Genomic DNA, 16,740 nt, shown 5'->3' on the forward strand with positions numbered 1-16,740 from the left:
CCCCATAGACAGACTCTAGTTTAAGGAAGGCCCCACCATAGGCAGACTCTGTAGTATAAGGCAGCCCCATAGGCAGACTGTGTAGTATAAGGAAGCGCCCATAGGCAGACTCTGTAGTATAAGGCAGCCCCCATAGGCAGACTCTAGTATAAAGCAGCCTCCATAAAAATAAATACTCACCTCTCTTCTCCTCATTCCTCCACTGCTCTGAGCTCCCCCTCATTTCCGGACTGTGGGCGCAGTGACGTTATTGCGCCCCCTGTCAGTGTCGGCATCGGTGACGTCAGACACTGACAGGGGGGATGATGGGAGAAGGAGCGTAACGCTCCCACTCTCATCAATGCGGTCAGCTGTATCAGCATGACCTTGCGATGATGGACGGGGGTCTACTGCGGATGGGTGGGGTCCCCCCTGCCTGCTCAGGGGGCCCCCCCGCCTGCTCAGGGGCCCCATAGCAGCCGGGTGGCAAAGCAGGGAGATTGATTCTCCCTGCTCTGCTGCAGAATGTAACTGTATCGGCGTGCTGTGCACACGACGATACAGTTACAGTAGTGTAGCTCCGGGTGGGCTCCCTCAGAGCGCAGGGCCTGGGACGATGGCCCCCTCTGCTTTACCGGTAGCTACGCTACTGGCTTAGGGTTATTGTCTTGTTGGAAGGTGAACCTTTGGCCAAGTTTGAGGTCCAGAGCACTCTGGAAGAGGTTTTCATCCAGGATATCTCTGTACTTGTCCGCATTCATGTTTCCTTCAGTGACAACCAGTTGTCCTGTCCCTGAAGTTGAAAAACACCCCCATAGCATGATGCTGCCACCACCATGTTTCACTGTAGATCTGAAATTGTATCTGGCTTATTTGACAGAACCAGATACAATTCCACCATTGTATTGGGCAGGTGATGAGCAGTGCCTGGTTTTCTCCACACATACTGCTTAGAATTATTGCCAAAAAGGACAATCTTCATCTCATCAGACCAGAGAATCTTATTTCTCATAGTCTGGGAGTCCTTCATGTGTTTGTTTTTTTTAACAAACTCTATGCAGGCTTTCATATTTCTTGCACTGGGGAGAGGCTTCGGTCAGGCCACTCTGCCATAAAGGTCCGACTGGTGGAGGGCTGCAGTGATAGTTGACTTTGTGGAGCTTTCTCTCATCTCCCTACTGCATCTCTGGAGCTCAGCCACAGTGATCTTGGGGTTCTTCTTTACCTCTCTCACCAAGGCTCTTCTCCCACGATTGCTCAGTTTGGCTGGATGTCCAGGTCTAGGAAGACTTCTGGTGGTCCCAAACTTCTTCCATTCAAGGATTATGGAGGCCACTGTGCTTTTTTGGAACCTTGAGTACTGCAGAAATTCTGTTATAACCTTGTCTAGATCTGTGCCTTGCCACATTTCTGTCCCTGAGCTACTTGGCCAGTTCCTTTCACCTCATGATTCTCATTTGGTCTGTCATGCACTGTGAGCTGTGAGCTCTTGTATAGACAGGTGTGTGCCTTTCCAAATCAAGTCCTCTCAGTTTAATTAAACACAGCTGGACTCCAATAAAGGAGTAGGACCATCTCAAGGAGGATCACAAGGAAATTGACAGTATGTGAGTTAAATATGAGTGTCTGAGCAAAGGGTCTGAATACTTATGTGATATTTCTGTTTTTCTTTTATTAAATTTGCAAAAATGTCAACATTTCTGTTTTTTTCAGTCAAGATGGGCTGCAGAGTGTACATTAATGTGAAAAAATGAACTTTTTGAATTTACCAAATGGCTGCAATGAAAGAAAGAGTGAAACATTTAAAGGGGTCTGAATACTTTCCGCACCCACAGTGTATATATACACTACATACTTCTATGTTCTGTTGTAAATAAAATATGGCTATAAGAGATTTCTACATCGTTCCATTTGTGTATTCTTTACATTTTACATAGTATCCCAACTTTTTTTGGAATTGAGGTTGTATATTGACTTCTCTAAAAAAAAAAACCCCGGGAAGCCCATTTATATTTGTAAACAATATTACAACTTCCCAAGTCGCACGTCTTTCCTATGTATTTTTAGCTACTAAGCAAGTGATCGCTAAAGCATAGAAGAAACTCTTTGTCCCTTTCCACATGCAATTCAGACTGGGTGGATTTTTAGTTAATGAAGAGATAACCAGCATTCTTAGAGATACCCTCGATAAATTCACCATGATCTGGTCGATACGAGTCACATAATTCTCATCCACAATTTACAGCTGAGGCCTTGGTTTACCACTGGCCCCCTCCCCCTTCATTTGCGCTAATCAACCCACTCTTGCTTCTTTCTAGTTTTTTCTTTTCCCTTGTATTCCTTTCCCCATTACTTGTCATTAGTCATTCTCATTGGACCTTGATATAAAACCAAATATTTCATTGTTGATATGCAATGATTGTAATGTTACTATATCATTTACTTCTATGATCAAAACCAATGCAAATTTTGTTAAGGCAAAATGATGGTGAAACATGTTCAATAAAAACATAAAAATAGTCACTGTATTACTCTCTTTTCCTTACACACTAAATGTTCAGTATTAGATTTCATCCTATCTCTATATGTAAACTGTGAGCTTGTCAGCCTTTCAGTATCCAGATTCACTAGAAAATGGCTGCTTCATTCCCTGCTTCAGATTTTATACTGGTTATGACAGTCCCCTCTGTTGTGAATTCCGTTCTGGAGCTCCCTCCTGTGGTTGCTAATGGTATTTTTGTGAGTTCTACCCTTGGGCTCCCTCTGGTGGTTTCGAGTGGAACTGCTGCTCCTTTGGGTAGCTGTGGCAGCTGCCTTCACTAATCGCCTTGCCTGGGTTTGTTATTTAAACCTGCTCTGGGCTTTAGTTCATGCCAGCTGTCAATGTCCTTGGCTTGGATTTGGTTCTCTCCTTGGATTTCTCATATGGCCTGTCCTTGTCAGCAAAAGATAAGTTTTTGCTAGTCCTTGTTTGTCCATTTGCTTGGACTTATTGCTCTGCAAATATGTCTCTTTTTGTCCAGCTTGTCACTATGTCATATTCAGGCTAGCTGGAAGCTCTTGGAAAGCAGATTTGCCCCTCCACACCGTGAGTCGGTGTGGAGTTCATTTTTGTAAACTCTGTGTGGATTTTGAAGTTTTTAATACTGACCGCAGAGTATCCTTTTCTCTCTGTCTATCAAGTTTAGTATTGGCCTCCTTTGCGGAAATCTGATTTCATTTCTGTGTCCGTCATTTCCCTCTTCACTCACAGCCAATATTTGTGGGGGGCTATCTTTCCTTTTGGGGTTTTCTCTGAGGCAAGATAGCTTTCTATTTCCTTCTTTAGGGGTAGTTAGTTCTTAGGCTGTGAAGAGGTGTCTAGGGAGAGTTAGGAACATCCCACGGCTATTACTAGTGTTGTTGTTAGGATTAGGGACTGCGGTCAGTAGAGATACCACCTTCTCAGAGCTCGTCCCATGTTGCGTTTTAGCCACCAGGTCATATCAGTGTGGCCTCTTAACCACCAGGTCATAACACCCCTCCTAATGAACTGTGATGTGATTGCTGCAAGGCATTATTGGGAAGCCTGCTCAGCCACACCCAAGGTTATGTGATAATTTTTTCTCAATGTACTGCAATGTGCAAAATGGTGGTGGTGGTGGCCATTTTAGGGAACTCGTGAAAAGCAAATCGCACCTTGTTCAAATTATTTGGATTTAGCAAATTCTTAAAAACTGAACACAAATTAGATTGCCATCGAATCGGTTCGTTCATCTCTACTAATATATGGAATTCATATCCAACATGCAATACCATCAGTGATGACTTTAATCAGACACATCTATTCTGCAGCAAGACAACACTAGAAGGATACAGCCAATCTCATTAAGAACTATGTCAAACTTAAAGAGGAAGATTGGATGTGCGGATATGGCCTCCATAGAGCCCTAATCTCAGCATCATCGTGTCTGTCTTTGATCACATGAAGAGATAAAAGGATTTCCACAAGCCTACATCCACATAAGATATGTGGTTAGTTCTCCAAGATGTTTGGAACAACTTCCCTGCTGAGTTCTTTTAAAAACTGTGTGCAAGTGTAGTTACTAGAATGGATGCTTGTTTGATAACAGAGGCTGGCCACACCAAATATTGATTTCATTTAGATTTCTCTTTTGTTCATTCACTCTTAAATGTTAGTAATTGATAAAAATAAACTACCTGTATTAACACTTCTATTTTTGAAAGCATTCTTACATTTCATTTTTTTAACACTTGCATTAAACTTTTGCATAGTACTGTATCTCTCATAGTACCTAAAGCTGAGTAAAAAGATTTGCAGTCCATAGCTGCGGTACCAGAGCGTTTTGAGACCTCAACTTTTTGGGGTGAGAATGACCTTGCAATATAATAAATTTCTTCTGTTCATCATATCCTATCTGAGTGCCAAGTTTTCATCTATTCCTAGTTTTATTCATCCCCTGAAAGTTTCATGACTGTCCACTAGAGATGTTTTAACATGTTCAAAAAAAGTATCTTACCAGGGAAGTCTGCAGAAGGATAAGGATCCTTAACTTCATTTACATTAGATTCAAATTCATCTATCTTTAGCTGCAAATAAGAATGTAATAAAATAAGAATGAAAGACAACTTTAGAAGTACAATAGCAGGCATATAATTCAAATGAAAAAGGATCCATCACTAGATTTTACAATATTAACGGCGCACATTATTAAACAGAATGGTTACACCTGATGGGGAAGGCGTAATTATTTAAAAAATCTATGTCAAAATTAAATGTATAATTCTGATCAAAAATGACCATTTTATGAGTCCAGCTGAGAGCTCAAGAGTTTTTGTCTAATTTCTGCGGAAAAGTGGAAGCTTTATAAAAGCACCTTGGTCCAATTTTTTTACTCCAAAATGCCAGAGGAAATGTTAGTGTAGTGTCAATGAGTTAACATATTCATCGATTGTCATCTCTTTGGTTTTCAGAGCTGTTTCTCTCCTGTCTCAGTCTTGTGACTGTGATTAAGACTCTCCAGATTACGCTGCACTCTGTCTGACCTGGAAGTGGCTTTTTCAATGTAAGTCTATGGAGCGTCACAAGGGGTTACTTCCAGTTCATCCAGTGTAAAGTGTGATTCAGGGTGTCTTAATTGCTGTCATTTTTTTCAGAAGAGGAGCAGAATGTCACTGAATACTGGAGAACCTATGAATTGGGAGTGAATGATCAGTCCTGGTGGAGAAAGAGGCACATTTTTCTGATAAGACATAATACAGTTTCTTATTTTCATGTGTGCTATTGTACTATGAAAAAAATATAAAAGGACAGATTGCAATGAGTTTGTCTTGAAACACACTCCATAGTGTGCTTGTTTGTAGTTAGGGAATATGACACAATGATAGCAATCCTACAAGTCAATGTCTACCCTTTAATGAGCCTTGTCACATGACTTAGGATAATAGCCAAATCAGAATGTCAATTGGCAGACACTGTGTTTCGGGGTACTGCCCTTCGTCAGTGGAGATCTAGTTTGGCTCTGTGAGAGGCGTCCGACCGATATCCAAGAAGTATCGTTTCTTTTTGCAGAGATTGACATGCTAAGTATGCCGAGATGAGGAGACTTAAAGCCGCTATGCTCCTCTGGGAAATATGCTAATTATGCAAATTGTCTCTTCAGAGAGGAAGAGAACTAGAACTCTAGTGCCACCTATTGGAAGGTAGCAATCCTACAAGTCAATGTCGACCCTTTAACGAGCCTTGTCACATGACTTAGGATAATAGCCAAACCAGAATCTCAATTTGCAGGCACTGTGTTTCGGGGTACTGCCCTTCGTCAGTGCAAGGTGGAGATCTGGTTTGGTTGTGTGAGAGGAATCCGACTGATATCCAAGAAGTATCGTTTCCCCGTGCGGAGATTAACATGCTAAGAATGCCGAGATGAGGAAACTTAAAGCCGCAATGCTCCTCTGGGAAATATGCTAATAATGCAAATGGCAAGATTAATTATTGGTCATTTAGAGGTTTGTAACATGCAAATGAGCACATTCACAGCTTTTCCAGTAGTGAAACTGCGAAAAAAAAGCTAAACAAACAAAGCACCTTTTTCCCCAGTGAGTACTAGATGCACCAAGCACCACACACATGTCCTACACCAGCTACTGATGCACAGAACCATGGACCTGAGCTGTATAGAAAGTGTGGCGTGGGAGGAGAGGAAAGAATTTCTGGGAGGGTGCAGTAGACAATTGATTAAGCACTGCTCAAATTAACATCAAAGGCTTAACTGCCGGCTGTCAGATTGAATGGAAGAGTAGAAGCATGGAAGCACTTTTTATCTTAAAGACCACAATGATCAAACTCAGAGGGACCCCATTATAAGTCACTGAGGTCCTTTGAGCACCTTTGGTGACCACTATGAAAAAGAATTGGCACTTTGTCATGGTTTTGGTTAATATATAACAGTAGTGTGAACACAGCTACTATATAGACATATGCTACACTTGCGTGCTACCCTCACTATGCGGAGTCAGACTGTTAAATGCTCAAGGCTAGGTTTACATATTGCAGCCAACACAACAAATCCGAAGACTGCTGTCTGATGAGAGGTACTCAAGTCTCATATTAGATGTTGTCCTGCATATTACATGTACAGTATGTGTAAGTTCATAGAATTTGTGATCTTATTTTTAAATCTGGAGATACGCTTGATAACATTTTCTTACCTTAGCTGTCGTTGGTATTCCTTCCAGTTTGGCTTTTTGTTCTAATTTCTTTGCTAATAACAACTTTTCTTCTTCTGACTTATCTGGTTGTGTTCTGTAAAGAACTGCAGCTGATTAATGTCACCCAGAAATTGTAGATAAAATGAGGTAAAAATGTGCATGAAATTCAATATAGAAAAGAGAGTGTTGTAGCATACGGTAGTTTTATGTAATGTTTTAGAAAGGTTGTCCACTATTTAGACAACTCCTTTTATTTGCAGCAGAGCCCGATATAAACTAAAAACACCATATACTCGCCTTCAGTCCAGGCGACATTCCAGTGATGTCCGGGCTGCTCCCGGCGCTCGCTAGACACTGCTATGTCATGAAAGCGCTACAACCTATCAAGCAAACGGATGACGTTTTCAGACGAAACGCATGTTGAGAAAAGCACCATCCCCTAGGGTGTAGACAGCTTTGCGATTCATTTTGCTTGTGTCTTTCATGGTAGCGCACTAAATATACTGTATATACATTAAATTGCAAACTTATACTATTGTGCACTTTTGGTCATAATTTATATATATTTATTCTACTATTCTGTATGGACCATTTGTTCTTAATTTTTGACACCTTAGTAATGGTTTCAGTTGCTGATAATAATTAGATGTTATATATACTTTATGCTTTATATTAATATGAACTTTTGCACATACATAACACATTTTATACATTTTGATTCCGCCATTGCATATTGCATATTTTGTTCCTAATTATTCACCTTAATAATGGTCCCACATTATTTATTTTTCAAACTAGTTCTTGTAGCTTTATAAATCTTATCTCTGCTTTTATTTTATGCTTCCAATAAAGATTGAGTACATTTTTAAACAAACCTGGGTATAATAGTTTCTGAATGTCATTCTTTTTGACAAGGTATTTATTTTCCAAGAACAATGGCAGACAATGTCACACTGTACAATATATTACAAATCTTCAGTGCACATTAAGGGTACTGTCACACAGTGCAATTTTCGTCGCTACGACGGCACGATCCGTGACGTCGCAGCGTCGTATGATTATCGCTCCAGCGTCGTAGACTGCGGTCACACTTTGCAATCACGGCGCTGGAGCGATGCCGAAGTCCCCGGGTAACCAGGGTAAACATCGGGTTACTAAGCGCAGGGCCGCGCATAGTAACCCGATGTTTACCCTGGTTACCAGCGTAAACGTTAAAAAAACAAACAGTACATACTTACATTCCGGTGTCTGTCCTCCGGCGTCTCAGCTTCTCTGCACTGTGTAAGCACCATAGCCGGAAAGCAGAGCGGTGACGTCACCGCTGTGCTCGCTTTCCGGCCGGCAGGCGCTCACACAGTGCAGAGAAGCTGAGACGCCGGGGACAGACACCGGAATGTAAGTATGTACTGTTTGTTTTTTTAACGTTTATGCTGGTAACCAGGGTAAACATCGGGTTACTATGCGCGGCCCTGCGCTTAGTTACCCGATGTTTACCCTGGTTACAAGCGAACACATCGCTGGATCGCTGTCACACACAACGATCCAGCGATGTCAGCGGGTGATCAAGCGACGAAAGAAAGTTCCAAACGATCTGCTACGACGTACGATTCTCAGCGTGATGTCTGATCGCTGCTGCGTGTCAGACACAGCGATATCGTAACGATATCGCTAGAACGTCATGAATCGTGCCGTCGTAGCGATCAAAATTGCACTGTGTGACAGTACCCTAAGGGAGGGCTACCTGTGCAATCTATAGGATCATCAAGTGGAGAACTAGTCAAAACAATCAAGTGGTACATCGTGATTACTTGGTCATCATCTACCACTTTACTTTCTAGTGTCAATTCTCAAGAAAAGATAATGGCATGAGTTTGTTTTTCTGGGTTAGGAATAAGCTGCAACACTATTTCTCCTTGCTTTTCCATACACAAGAGTGCTCTTGTATTTGTAATACCAAAAGCAACAGTGCAACAATCAGAGGAAAGTTCTAAAAAAGTAGTAATTAGTAAAAAAATAGTAGCAAAGTAACAAAAAGCTTGTATATGAATATCTTACCTTGCCATTTTTTTTCTTTTCCGTTCCTCTGCCTTGGCCTTCTGTGCTGATGTAAGGTTTTCAGCCTCAGCGAGGTTATCAACAGCAATAGCAAGGAAAACATTTAATAAAATATCTGGATTTTGTCAAAGAAGTTTTGCGTAGATAAAAAAAAATGTAAAAACAAAATTAGTCATTTACATCCAGCAAAGACTTCATGATAATCCTGTACTGATAATGATCGTACTCCAGCCTGAATTAAAAATAAAAACAGAATTGAACATCTGGTTTTACATGCTACAATCTCTCAGAGAGTAGTTAGGCCACATTCACATGTTGAGTATTTGGTCAGTATTTTTCATCAGTATTTGTAAGCCAAAACCAGGAGTGGGTGATAAATACAGAAGTGGTGACGTGTTTCTAATAGTGTTGAGCGATACCTTACGATACTTGAAAGTATCGGTATCGGATAGTATCGGCCGATACCCGAAAAATATCGGATATCGCCGATACCGATACCCGATACCAATACAAGTCAATGGGACTCAAGTATCGGAAGGTATCCTGGATGGTTCCCAGGGTCTGAAGGAGAGGAAACTCTCCTTCAGGCCCTGGGATCCATATTCATGTAAAAAATAAAGAATTAAAATAAAAAATATGGATATACTCACTCGTCCGGGGGCCCCTGGACCTTACCGATTGTAACCGGCAGCCTCCGTTCCTAAGAATGAGCAGTTTAAGACCTTCGATGACATCGCGGCCTGTGATTGGTCACGTGAGTGGTCACATGAGCGGCACGCGACCAATCAGAAGCCGCGACGTCATCGAAGGCCCTTCACGCGCTCATTCTTAGGAACGGAGGCTGCCGGTTACAGCGGTAAGGTCCAGGGGCCGCCGGAGAGGTGAGAATAGCCATATTTTTTATTTTAATTCTTTATTTTTTACATGAATATGGATCCGATTCCGATTTCCGATATCACAAAAGTATCGGAACTCGGTATCGGAATTCCGATACCGCAAGTATCGGCCGATACCCGATACTTGCGGTATCGGAATGCTCAACACTAGTTTTTAATATACTTTTCCTCTGACTGGTTCACTACTGGTTTTTGCTTAAAAACTGATGGAAAATACTGACCAAATACTCAACATGTGAACGTGGCCTGTCATGATCTCTGCAGGCAGAGATCATAGCAAGCCTATAGAGGGACAAGCTCTCGGAAGATGGAACTATACTGACCATGAACTAAGCCTGCCACGCAACTAGAAATAGCCAGGTAGCATTTCCTATTTATCGCTAGATGCCCAGCTCTGGCCTAAGACCTAAATAGCTAGCAGAGGGAAATATAAGACCTGGCTCACCTCTAGAGAAATATTCCAAAGAAGACAGTAGCCCCCCACATATAATGACGGTGAGTTCAGATGAAACAACAAACGCAGCAGGAAAATAGTCTTAGCAAATTTGAGGTCCGCTTACTAGATAGCAGAAGACAGATAGTATACTTTCATGGTCAGCAGAAAAATACTAACAAAACACCATCCAGAGATTACCTTAAACTCTGGCATTAACTCATAACGCCAGAGTAGCAATCCCTGATCGACGAGAGCTTTCCAGACACAGTAACAAAACTTCAGCTGCGAACTGGAACAAATAGGCAAACAAAACATGGACAAAAGTCCAACTTATCAGTAGTTGTCTAGAAGCAGGAACAAGCACTGAGAGGCATCAGATAACATTGTTGACCGGCAAGAAACCACCAGAGAAATGAGCTTAAATAGCGACACCCACTACTGATGGAATCAGGTGAAACAGGAAAGAGGATGACAAGTCCAATTCCACAAGCGGCCACCGGGGGAGCCCAGAATCCAAATTCACAACAGTACCCCCCCCTCAAGGAGGGGGCACCGAACCCTCACCAGATCCACCAGGGCGACCAGGATGAGCCCTATGGAAGGCACGAACAAGATCAGAAGCATGAACATCAGATGCATTGACCCAAGAATTATCCTCCTGGCCGTAACCCTTCCAGTTGACCAGATACTGGAGTTTCCGTCTGGAAACACGAGAGTCCAAAATTTTCTCCACAACGTACTCCAACTCACCCTCAACCAACACCGGAGCAGGAGGCTCAACAGAAGGTACAACAGGTACCTCATACCTGCGCAATAACGACCGATGAAAAACGTTATGAATGGAAAAGGACGCAGGGAGGTCCAAACGGAAAGAAACAGGATTAAGAATCTCCAATATTCTATAAGGGCCGATGAACCGAGGTTTAAACTTAGGAGAAGAGACCCTCATAGGGACAAAACGAGAAGACAACCACACTAAATCTCCAACACAAAGCCGAGAACCAACACGACGATGACGGTTGGCAAAACGCTGAGTCTTCTCCTGGGACAACTTCAAATTGTCCATAACCTGCCCCCAGATGTGATGCAATCTCTCCACCACCGCATCCACTCCAGGACAATCCGAGGATTCCACCTGACCGGAGGAAAATCGAGGGTGAAACCCCGAATTACAGAAAAACGGGGACACCAAGGTGGAAGAACTGGCCCGATTATTGAGGGCGAACTCTGCCAATGGCAAAAAAGCAACCCAATCATCCTGGTCAGCAGAGACAAAACACCTCAGATATGTCTCAAGGGTCTGATTAGTCCGCTCGGTCTGGCCATTAGTCTGAGGGTGAAAAGCAGATGAAAAAGACAAATCTATGCCCATCCTAGCACAGAATGCCCGCCAAAATCTAGACACAAATTGGGTACCTCTGTCAGAAACAATATTCTCAGGAATACCGTGCAATCGGACAACATTCTGAAAAAACAGAGGAACCAACTCAGAAGAAGAAGGCAACTTGGGCAGAGGAACCAAATGGACCATTTTAGAGAAACGGTCACAGACCACCCAGATGACAGACATCTTCTGGGAAACAGGCAGATCTGAAATAAAATCCATCGAGATGTGTGTCCAAGGCCTCTTAGGAATAGGCAAGGGCAACAGCAGTCCGCTAGCCCGAGAACTACAAGACTTGGCCCGAGCACAAACGTCACATGACTGCACAAAGACTCGCACATCTCGTGACAGAGAAGGCCACCAGAAGGATCTTGCCACCAAATCCCTGGTACCAAAAATTCCGGGATGACCTGCCAATGCAGAAGAATGTACCTCAGAGATGACTCTGCTGGTCCAATCATCCGGAACAAACAGTCTATCAGGCGGACAACGATCCGGTCTATCCGCCTGAAACTCTTGCAAGGACCGCCGCAGATCAGGAGAAACGGCCGACAAAATTACTCCCTCCCTAAGGATACCTGTGGGTTCAGAATTACCAGGAGAGTCCGGGTCAAAACTCCTAGAAAGGGCATCTGCCTTAACATTCTTAGAACCCGGTAGGTATGACACCACAAAATTAAAGCGAGAAAAAAATAAAGACCAGCGCGCCTGTCTAGGATTCAGGCGTCTGGCAGTCTCAAGATAAATCAAATTTTTGTGGTCAGTCAATACCACCACCTGATGCCTAGCCCCCTCGAGCCAATGGCGCCACTCCTCAAACGCCCACTTCATGGCCAAAAGCTCCCGATTCCCAACATCATAATTCCGCTCTGCGGGCGAAAATTTGCGAGAAAAGAAGGCACAAGGCCTAATGACGGAGCAGTCGGAACCTTTCTGCGACAACACTGCCCCAGCTCCGATCTCCGAAGCGTCAACCTCAACCTGAAAAGGCAGATTCACATCAGGCTGACGCAACACAGGGGCAGAGGCAAAACGGCGCTTAAGCTCCTGAAAGGCCTCTACAGCATGAGGGGACCAATTAGCAACATCAGCGCCTTGTCTGGTCAAATCAGTCAGTGGTTTAACGACATCCGAAAAACCAGCAATAAATCGGCGGTAAAAGTTGGCAAAGCCCAAAAATCTCTGAAGACCCTTAAGAGAGGAGGGCTGAGTCCAGTCACAAATAGCTTGCACCTTGACGGGATCCATCTCAATGGAAGAGGGAGAAAAAATATACCCCAAAAAGGAAATTTTCTGGACCCCAAAAACGCACTTAGACCCCTTCACACATAAAGAATTAGACCGCAGAACCTGAAAAACTCTCCTGACCTGCTGGACATGAGAGTCCCAGTCATCAGAAAAAATCAGAATATCATCCAGATATATTATCATAAATTTATCCAGAAAATCGCGGAAAATATCATGCATAAAAGACTGGAAAACTGAAGGGGCATTAGAAAGACCAAAAGGCATGACCAAATACTCAAAGTGGCCCTCGGGCGTATTAAATGCGGTCTTCCACTCATCCCCCTGCCTGATCCGCACCAAATTATACGCCCCACGAAGATCAATTTTAGAGAACCACTTAGCACCCTCTATACGAGCAAACAAATCAGTAAGCAATGGCAATGGGTATTGATACTTAACAGTGATCTTATTCAGAAGCCGATAATCAATACATGGTCTCAAAGAGCCGTCTTTTTTTGAGACAAAGAAAAACCCAGCTCCCAAGGGAGAAGAAGATGGACGAATAAGTCCCTTTTCCAAAGACTCCTTTATATATTCCCGCATAGCAGCATGTTCCGGCACAGACAAATTAAACAAACGACCCTTTGGATATTTACAACCCGGTATCAAATCTATGGCACAATCGCACTCACGGTGCGGAGGTAACGACCCAAGCTTGGGTTCGTCAAAGACGTCTTGATAATCAGAGAGGAACTCAGGGACTTCAGAGGGAATGGACGACGAAATAGAAACCAAAGGTACGTCCCCATGAATACCCTTACATCCCCAGCTCAACACAGACATAGCTCTCCAGTCCAAGACTGGGTTGTGAGACTGCAACCATGGCAATCCCAGTACCAAATCGTCATGTAAATTATACAGCACCAGGAAACGAATAATCTCCTGGTGATCCGGATTGATACGCATGGTTACTTGTGTCCAGTATTGTGGTTTATTATTAGCCAATGGGGTGGAGTCAATCCCCTTCAGAGGAATAAGAGTCTCCAAAGGCTCTAAATCAAAACCACAACGATTGGCAAAGGACCAATCCATAAGACTCAGAGCGGCGCCAGAGTCAACATAGGCGTCCGTGGCAATGGATGACAAAGAGCAAATCAGGGTTACAGACAAAATAAACTTAGACTGAATAGTGCCAATGGAAACAGACTTATCAAGCTTCTTTGTACGCCTAGAGCATGCCGATATAACATGAGTAGAATCCCCACAATAGAAACACAATCCATTCTTCCGTCTAAAATTCTGTCGCTCGCTCCTGGACAGAATTCTATCACACTGCATACTTTCTGGCGTCTTTTCCATAGACACCGCCAGATGGTGCATCGGTTTGCGCTCCCGCAGACGCCTATCAATCTGAATAGCCATTGTCATGGACTCATTCAGACCTGCAGGCAAAGGGAACCCCACCATAACATCCTTAACGGCATCAGAGAGACCTTCTCTGAAAGTTGCCGCCAAGGCGCACTCATTCCACTGAGTAAGCACAGACCATTTACGGAATTTTTGGCAGAAAACTTCAGCTTCGTCTTGCCCCTGAGATAGTGCCATCAAAGTTTTTTCTGCCTGAAGTTCCAAATGAGGTTCCTCATAAAGCAAGCCCAAGGCCAGAAAAAACGCATCCACATCGCGTAACGCAGGATCCCCTGCTGGCAATGAGAAGGCCCAATCTTGAGGGTCACCCCTGAGCAAGGAAATCACAATCCTAACCTGCTGAGCAGGGTCTCCAGCTGAACGAGACTTCAGGGACAAATAAAGCTTACAATTATTTCGGAAATTCTGGAAGCTATCTCTATTCCCTGTGAAGAACTCCGGCAAAGGAATTCTCGGCTCAGATACCGGAGCATGTACCACAAAATCTTGTAAATTTTGTACTTTCGTGATGAGATTATTCAAACCCGCAGTTACACTCTGGAGATCCATTATTGTCAGGTGCACACAGAGCATACAGAGATTAGGAGGAGAGAGAGAAAAAAGACTGCAGCAAGGCAGACTGGAGGAAAAAAAAAAAAAAAAAAAAAAAAAAATTCCAGCAGACTTCTTATAACTCTCCTTTCTCAACCTGGGTCTTTAACACTTTATGGGCCGGTCAAACTGTCATGATCTCTGCAGGCAGAGATCATAGCAAGCCTATAGAGGGACAAGCTCTCGGAAGATGGAACTATACTGACCATGAACTAAGCCTGCCACGCAACTAGAAATAGCCAGGTAGCATTTCCTATTTATCGCTAGATGCCCAGCTCTGGCCTAAGACCTAAATAGCTAGCAGAGGGAAATATAAGACCTGGCTCACCTCTAGAGAAATATTCCAAAGAAGACAGTAGCCCCCCACATATAATGACGGTGAGTTCAGATGAAACAACAAACGCAGCAGGAAAATAGTCTTAGCAAATTTGAGGTCCGCTTACTAGATAGCAGAAGACAGATAGTATACTTTCATGGTCAGCAGAAAAATACTAACAAAACACCATCCAGAGATTACCTTAAACTCTGGCATTAACTCATAACGCCAGAGTAGCAATCCCTGATCGACGAGAGCTTTCCAGACACAGTAACAAAACTTCAGCTGCGAACTGGAACAAATAGGCAAACAAAACATGGACAAAAGTCCAACTTATCAGTAGTTGTCTAGAAGCAGGAACAAGCACTGAGAGGCATCAGATAACATTGTTGACCGGCAAGAAACCACCAGAGAAATGAGCTTAAATAGCGACACCCACTACTGATGGAATCAGGTGAAACAGGAAAGAGGATGACAAGTCCAATTCCACAAGCGGCCACCGGGGGAGCCCAGAATCCAAATTCACAACAGTGGCCTTATGGATTACAGAGGGTGAACTCTGTAGTAAAAAATCTTTAGCCTAAGTTGTCAGGCTGCAGATGTCAGATCCATAAGACCCCTCAATAAATGCTACAGAACCTTCTTCCAGGTGAATGAGATTTATTCCCCCATCTTATCCTTTATAGTAATTACTGGATGCCCTATCACTGCATTGCTGCGGCCCCTGTAAGCACTCCAAAATTAGCTCTTGGGTGACAGGTTTCTCACAGGCTCTGGTGAGCAGTGCCAATATCCTGCACTGCGGTCCTTCTGTGACTAACTCCCTGTTCTGCCAGAAGCTGGCGCTATCAAAAATGCTCCCAGTTATAAGTCCTATGCAAATGTAAGAGGGTGGTGCTGTTATGGACAGTAAGGAACACTGTTATGATCTGGTGACCTTGGAGCCGCATGAGAGACTTTCTCAGGAGTAGGTGGTACCTGTACTGACCGCAAACCCTAATCTAACACCGCAACTAGAAGTAGCCGTGGGATGTACCTAACACGTCCTAGACATCTTGACACAGCCAAAGGACTAAATACCCCTATAGATGGAAATGGGAATTCTACCACCGGAGGGAGCCCAAGAGCAGAATTCACAACAGAACGCACTGTCACTTTAAGAGACTGCACCCCCTTGTCTGGTGTGAGATGGAATGTTCTGCTTTTCCCCTGCTTTAGGCTGTGAAGATGAACTGCCCTAGCTTTTGGGGAGGAGTTGAGCCTGGACTGCGTGTGTGAGCAGAAGCTTCTAGAGAGAGAGAACTGCGTGCTGTTTGCTACAAGAAAGATCCCAGGCTGGGACAGAGTTTACTTCTGAAATTTGCAAGACTTTTCCGGGTTGCAGCAAAGGTGGCTGTTCTGTGCTAGTTTGTGAAGCCACGAAGATACTGAGAAAGGGACTTGCAGTTTCCAGGAGCACCCCTAGTATCCAGAATCAAGGAGAAGACCACGCTTCACAGAGCTGACAGAAAGCCGTGTGCACCACCATATAGACTGCTGGGGGCCCCCTTGGGACTGGACCTGAGTCCCCAACATCACCGTGAGTCTGTTCCTGTATGGTGCACCAGTTAGGGCCTAGTGCAGGCTTCAGTAGTCAGAACACGGGAGCCGTGTGGCCTGCTTAGTAAAGGCCAGGGAGGTTATACATAGAGTAGCTTCATTATTGGTTTTTATTGTTTAA

At 43.6% G+C, this 16,740-nt stretch overlaps 1 protein-coding gene across 1 annotated transcript in view; it reads right to left on the reverse strand.

Moving 5' to 3' along the window:
- Window positions 1-16,740, reverse strand: part of CACNA1S (calcium voltage-gated channel subunit alpha1 S) — a 422,207-nt gene that overhangs the window by 193,785 nt on the left and 211,682 nt on the right. The window contains exons 14-16 of the mRNA XM_077270340.1: window positions 8,743-8,857; window positions 6,688-6,781; window positions 4,500-4,569 (exon numbers count right to left, since the gene is read on the reverse strand). Of these exons, the coding sequence (XP_077126455.1) occupies window positions 4,500-4,569; window positions 6,688-6,781; window positions 8,743-8,857 (279 nt within the window). The remainder of the gene's footprint in view (window positions 1-4,499; window positions 4,570-6,687; window positions 6,782-8,742; window positions 8,858-16,740) is intronic.

This window comes from Ranitomeya variabilis, chromosome 1, assembly GCF_051348905.1.
Source record: "Ranitomeya variabilis isolate aRanVar5 chromosome 1, aRanVar5.hap1, whole genome shotgun sequence".
NCBI lineage: Eukaryota > Metazoa > Chordata > Amphibia > Anura > Dendrobatidae > Ranitomeya > Ranitomeya variabilis.